The sequence below is a fragment of the Mustela nivalis genome, assembly GCF_964662115.1.
Source record: "Mustela nivalis genome assembly, chromosome: 16".
Lineage (NCBI taxonomy): Eukaryota > Metazoa > Chordata > Mammalia > Carnivora > Mustelidae > Mustela > Mustela nivalis.
The window spans coordinates 63,778,228-63,784,932 of record NC_139035.1 but is presented as its reverse complement, the minus strand read 5'-3'; the positions used below and the strand labels follow the sequence as shown (position 1 = coordinate 63,784,932).

At 50.1% G+C, this 6,705-nt stretch overlaps 1 protein-coding gene across 2 annotated transcripts; it reads right to left on the bottom strand.

Moving 5' to 3' along the window:
- Positions 1-5,315: 5,315 nt before the first annotated feature.
- TSTD1 (thiosulfate sulfurtransferase like domain containing 1) lies at positions 5,316-6,667 on the bottom strand. 2 transcript variants are annotated; one of them, XM_082704290.1, is made up of 4 exons: positions 6,545-6,667; positions 6,247-6,369; positions 5,601-5,763; positions 5,316-5,515 (listed from the first exon to the last, which is right to left on the bottom strand). In XM_082704290.1, exons 1-4 carry the CDS (start codon positions 6,618-6,620, stop codon positions 5,464-5,466), a joined length of 414 nt encoding a protein of 137 aa, XP_082560416.1. In that variant the 5' UTR covers positions 6,621-6,667; the 3' UTR covers positions 5,316-5,463. The 2 variants fall into 2 exon arrangements, with proteins under 2 accessions (XP_082560416.1, XP_082560417.1); XM_082704291.1 differs by lacking the exon at positions 6,247-6,369 and having other exon boundaries at positions 6,545-6,663.
- Between the last annotated feature and the right edge of the window lie 38 nt (positions 6,668-6,705).

Genomic DNA, 6,705 nt, shown 5'->3' with positions numbered 1-6,705 from the left:
TTCAGAGAGCGTGCATGAGGTGCGGGGGTGGCGGGGGAGGAGCTGAGGGAGAGAGAGAATCTCAAGTAGACTCTGCAAAGCACAGAGCCAGTCCCGGCCATGATCCTACCGCCCCAAGATCATGACCTGAGCTGAAATCAAGAGTCGGAGGCTTAACTGACTGAGTCACTCAGGTGCCCCTTGAACTTTCTTGATAAGTTTACTCCTAGTTATGCAAAGGAATGAGATAATGATGAACCACACATAGAATCTACTGGAGTAGGAGGAAAACAAAAGAATAACTAAATAATAAATGGCAACATTTTGGTAAGGTCAATGGATCGGATGACTTGATAGGTTGCGGAATGATTAGGAATGAGAATGCGAGCAGAATGCATGAGTGGGAAGGCTATCCTATCCCACTGGGAAGTCTGACAACTCAACTTTTTTTTTTTAAGATTTTATTTATTTTTTTTTAAAGATTTTATTTATTTATTTGAGAGAGAGACAGTGAGAGAGAGCATGAGCGAGGAGAAGGTCAGAGGGAGAAGCAGACTCCCCATGGAGCTGGGAGCCTGATGCGGGACTCGATCCCGGGACTCTAGGATCATGACCCGAGCCGAAGGCAGTCGTCCAACCAACTGAGCCACCCAGGCGCCCCTAAGATTTTATTTTTAAGTCATCTCTACACCCAATGTGGGGCTCAAACCCATAACCCTGAGATCGAGAGTCACTGGCTCCACCAACTGAGCCAGCCAGGCACCCCAACAACCCAACTTTCTTGACTCAGATTCTCTTTAGAGTCTCTAGCCATGAGTTTGCTCACATTTCCTTTCAGTCTTAAAAATCTGCTTTCCTATAGTCCACTTCTTGTGTCTAACTGTGCTTAGTTTCTCCTCTTTGGGTAATAGGAATCGCAGGAGACATGAATGTAAATCCCATGTAAGCACTGACCAGAATGAAGCTGGTGTACTTGTCCTAGTATCAGACAAAACAGACTTTGGGGTGAAGTGAAGAGGACATAATGAGGAAAGGATGCATGAAGGCAGAAGCGTTACAGTTCTAGATGTGTACAGTCTACTAACACAGCCGCCAAATAGAGGTCAGAGAGCTAAATGGAGAAATAGGCAAATCCCTATCATGGTGACAGATTTAAACATACCTCTGTAAGAAGCGGAGAGAACAAGCAGCCAAGAAAATTCTAGAGGGAGGTATAGATGTGAACATAATTAATTAACTGAACCTGACTGACATTTAGAGAACCCTGTAGCCCAAAACTGCAGAATATACCCTCTTTTCAAGTGTTCATGGAACATACACAAAAATTGACTGTACAATTGGCCAAAAAGCAAGTTGCAACAGAATTTAAATCCATGTGTACAGTGTAAGTTTTCTGACCACAGTGGTGCTAAATGAGTATGTCCACATTGTAAAAATCCATCCAGCTGCACACTTATATCTGGCTCTTCTATTACATATATTTTCTTTGTACTATGACATACATTCCTGCAGCCTGTCACAAGTTCCCTTCCACCAAGTATCAAAATACCTATGCTATTTTATATACCTCTTTGTGTTTATTACTTGCCTGTATATGTCTCTAAATCCCCATGTACATGGCACGTACTTTACATATATTGTCCTAATAAACTTCCACAACTATCCAAAGAGATGTCTTTTAACCCCCATTTTGCAGATAAAGAAAGTGAGAGTTGGAATAGCTAAAAAGTAAGTGGTGGTGGCCACTATGTAGCCTTTGCTTGTTACATAATTACACGCTACCCTTAGAAGTAACTCCTATAAGCCAGGTTCTGGTGGAGTTGTCAGCCATAAAAAATGGAAATCAGCAAAGGCAGAGAGCCATTGAAGTTACAAGACAGCATCCTAAGTGTGTACCGTATCTCGTTCTCCCAGTTTTCGTGTCCTTCATGGAATCCAGTTATATAATATTATCTGGTTATTTTTCTCCCTTTTCCTTCAGTTTTAAAGCCCTCTGGATGAGGACAGCAAGTGTCCTGCCAAATACATTCTTCTAATTCTTGTGAAATTCAGAATAATAACAGAAGAGACTGGAAACTTCCCAAACAGGGGAAATGGTGAGCAAATGCCAGGGTCAGGAGGGAGTCAAGTCTATTTAGGCCACTAAGTGGTGGTGGCAGGTGCAGAACGAGAAGTTTGGATAGGCAGGGTGACGCCAGATTCCAGCTACCGATTGCTGAAAAGACCAGGCCAAGACATGTGCCTGAGCCACTAGGCAACAAGGACTTATTATAAATTATCAACTCCGACCAGAAGATAAAAATGTTATTTTTTAATTTTATTTTTTTCAGAGTTTTAAGTTATCTCTACACCCAATGTGATGCCCAAACTCACAACCCTGAGATTGAGAGCCACATGCCCCACTGACTGAGCCAGCCAGGCCCCCCAAGAAATCAATTCTCTTTTTAAGTAAGCTCTATGTCTCCTGCTGAGACTCACCACCCTGTGATCAGATCTCATGCTCTGCTGACTGAGCTAGCCAGGCACCCAAAAATGTTATTTTAAGATTGTTCAGGTGGCGATGTTTCAAAAAGGCTGAAATTGGAAGATTCTGGAAGTTGGCAGGCTGGTAAGGCTCGTCCAGAGCCTACTGAGAATTTGTGTCGTTGCTGTGGGGCTCTGCAGGTCAGGGACTGCTAGCTGGTTCCTGCCTTGAAGGAGCTCCAGTCAACTGGGAGGGGTTAACAGCAAAACTGTCAGGTGGTGGATAGGACATGGGTAGGGGCAGAAAAAGTCTGGGGAGAGGGAAGAGCTCGGTGTGGTCTGGAAAGAAAGGCAGAGAAGGCAAGGGGATGGAGATCTGGTAGACCCCGGCCCCCCAGGCTCACCTGCCAAAATAGTTAATGAGGAAAGGGAAGAACTTTACAGGGCAAAGTAATGGGTTGGAACAGCCTATCAAGATTATGAACGAAACAGTTAATGAGGGAGAAAGGAATGTTCTCTTAACATCGATGATCAGGCCAGAGGGCACGATCGGTCCTGCAGCAGGCCAGCTCGGTTTACCTCCAGGACCCTCTCTGACCCTCACTGGCTAAACAGAAGAATTCAAATCATGTAGGTTGGCAGGCTGGAATGGGAGCTAAAAAGCTAGTTTATGGTGATAGAAGACAGAAGAGATCAAGGATGTGGCACCTGGGTGGCTCAGGTGGTTCAGCATCTGCTTCATTTCAGGTCATAAACCTGGGGTCCTGGGATGGAGCCCCATATCATGCTCCCTGCTCAGTGAGGAGTTTGCTCCTCCCCCAAGCTTGTTCTTCTGTCTCAAATGAATAAAATCTTAAAGAAGAAAGGAAGGAAGGAAGGAAGAAAAGATCCCCGTCTCTCTCTGTGCTCCTGCTCTTTCTCAAATAAATAAAATCTTTAAAACACACACACACATGCACACACACACACAGTTGTTATAGAAAGAGAATCATCATCTCAGGAAACTGCTGAATGGAAGTGGAAAGGGTCTTCAGAAAAATTCTGGGGTTTTCTGTGTCCTAGATCTTATCAGGATAGTAGTTATAAGCGAGCATACAATTGTCAAAACTCAATGAACTGAACACTTAACTGCATTTTATTGTAGGAAAAATACACTTCAAAAAAGAGAGAGAGAGAGAGATTATAATATTTGAGAAGGGGAGGGAAGCGACCTCTTTGCAAACAAAGAGGTAAACTAGACCCCAGGAAAACCTTCCAACCAGTCTGAGAGCCAAAGGGATGTGGGTATTCAAGGAAGGGAGAACGGATACCTTTTTGCCAAACCTTGGCCTAGACTCCCTTATTTCAATTTCTCTGCAGACCCAACACTACCCACCTAAGTTCAGATGGAGCGTGCTGTGGTTCGCCCCGGGAGAGGAAGGGAGAGCCGTGAGAAGGTAGAGAGCCCAGACGGAACGGCAGGTTTTATGGTAGTGCAGGGGGGGGCTGTGATGTAAAATCGTAGCGGGGCCTGGGTCCTCCAGCCCAAGAGGCAGAAGGGGAGAGAAAGGCAAGAAATGCAGGCTATGTCCAAAGGGATTTCTCGGAAACTTGAAAATTCAGAAAATTGGGCCCATCTGTAACCCAACTTTCTCTTCCACAAATAAAGGAATAGAATTTTATTCATTTATATTTTTTATTTGGAAGTAGTCTCTACACCCAACATGGGGCTCGAACTTCCAAGCCCCGGATCTAGAGCAGCGTGCTCTACAGACCTGCCGGCCAAGCACCTCAAGGAATGAAAGCTTCTAATACCAAACTGAGGAAGTCAGAGCTCTGATGTGAAAATACATGAAAGGTCGGGGAAGACATGCATGGAATTGCGCTGCACACGCAAGGGAAGTTATACCCCGACTGCGTAGTGTTGAAGGTCTGTCAGCAAGCTTTCTCACTCCATCAGTTTTGTTCGATCCAGTGCTGGATCAAAGAGCAGCATTAATAGAAACTGGGGCCTGTCTTTGGTGGCGCCGGAGACCCCCTCCTCACACCTGCAATCCATGTCCGACAGACTTGTGGGACATCCGTCGCTCACTGCTGGGCCTTTGGTTTCCTCAAGCCAGTGACAAACTCTCAGGGAGGTGAGGTTGGGGCTAGGGACCCAAAGGTCTGGGTCAAGGGCAGGCAAACTGCATCTAGGAAGGACTAGAGAGTAAAAATGTTAGGATCTGAAGGACATATAGTCCCTGTCACTCTGTTCTGCCATTTTTGCAGAGAAGCAGCCAGAGACCATTTGTCACGAATAGTCACGGAAGCTGAGGGAGGCCTGTCTGCTGAGCTTGGAAGCAATGGGCTCGGCTCCAGACGGCGCATCACATTCACTGCAAAGGCTCACAAAACCACTACCACCCAGGTCCCACCCCCAAGATTCCAAATCTCCGATAGCGCCCAAACGTTTTTTTTTTTTTTTTAAATTTGTTTGCTTTTAGGTACCAAGTGATTCTGATGTGTATCCTGGGCTGAAAACAATTGTTCTAGGGGCGCCTGGGTGGCCCAGTCCAGTGACGCATCTGCCCTCAGCTCAGGTCATGATCCCGGGGTCCTGGGATCAAGCCCCGCATCAGGCCCTCTGCTCACTGGGGAGTTGCTTCTCTGTCTCTCTCTGTGCTCCTGCTCTTTCTCAAATAAATAAAATCTTTAAAACACACACACACGCGCACACACACACAGTTGTTATAGAAAGAGAATCATCATCTCAGGAAACTGCTGGCGTTGGGTGGGCATGGGGAGTACAGGGTGCGGGACAGATGAATGGAGAAGGACCAGGGGCTGAACCGAAGCCCAGATCAAGATTAGGACTATCTGGCATCCACCTGACACATTCAGTGCTTCCAGGATTTTTATTAAATTATCTTTATTTGATACGCTTGTGTGCTCAGTGCTGTAAGGAGCTGCCCATTCTAAGTCTGCCCCTTCCCCACCCTTGGTTAGGGTTTTTGGCCATGGGAGTGGGGGAGAGGGGGTCATCAGTAAGCCATCTTCCACCTAATCTTCTTTCTGGGACCATTCTCTATAGGCTCCTGCGTAGTTTCGAGCGCTGTGGAAACAAAGTGGGTGAGGAAGGACTGGTCTAGGAGGCCGTCCCCAGTCCCTGTCCAGCTAGCACCGAGCCTTCCCCCTACCCTGTGTATCCAAGGCCTTGGGCCAGCTGCGTGGCCTGCAAGCCCCGCCTGCCCATCTGACAGAAGAAAATGAGGTTCTCCTCTTCCAGCTTCGGCTTCTCGGCGGAATACAAAGCCTGGAAAGCAGCGGGCTCCATCTGCAGGGCACTTTCCAGCTCAGATACTGGGAGGAGTCGAGGGGAGAGAAAGGAGAGCCGGCAGTGGGCGATATCAGGTTCAGACCCGGCCTGGAAGGACTGGGTCCTGCGGCCCCAGCAAATCTTCAGAAGGCCCTAGGAGGCCCACTCCCACTCCCCTCCAACCTCCAGGACCAGACAGGCCCACCTGCGCGGGAAGGCAGCCAAAGAGCTGAACGGGAGCCCCCTCCCCAGCAGCGAGAAGCGGCGGGCGGGTACCCAGCCTTGGGGAGGTCAAGGTAGAAAAGCGGGTCCGCCCCTTCCTCGCCGCCTGTTACCGGCTCAAACTGGAAGAGCCAGTTCCGCTGCCAGGATTCGCCTCCCACCAGCCCTTCTCCAGGAAGCTGGGGTAGGGGGTCTTGAGAGGAATAAAGGGCCCCCCGGGACCGTGCATTCGCCCACGCGGCCCTAGGAGCCCCCTCCTGGACGGCCTCTAGGCCACCCGCGCGGGCGTCCCCTCTGTCCCATACCCGGGATGTTGAGCGCCCCCGGGATGGTCCCCGCTGCCGCCTCCTCCCGAGATCTCACATCGATGAGCCGGGCCCGGCCCGAGGCCAGGAGCGAACGCAGTTCAGGGAGCGAGACCGTGGGCGCTGAGGAAGGAGGCACGAGAGCCCTGAGCGGGGCGGGCTGCCCGGAACGGCCGCGCGGCGCCCCAGCCCGGGGACGCGGGCGTGCGGGCCCCGGAGCCGCGCCCCGCCGCTGCACCTCCTCCCGCGGGTCCGCAGGTAGGTCGGGACGAGGTCCCAGGTTTGTCCCCGCAGGTACCTCCGGCCATGGTGCGCGCCGCCACGGCGAGCCACAGGAATGCGGCGCCGGGCCGCCCCCTCGGTGCCCGCAGCATCTTCCCCGCCCTCCCGGAGCCGGGACCGGAACCGGAAGTGGAGGCCCCGCCCCCGCCGCACCTGTTCGCGGATACCAGCCGGCCG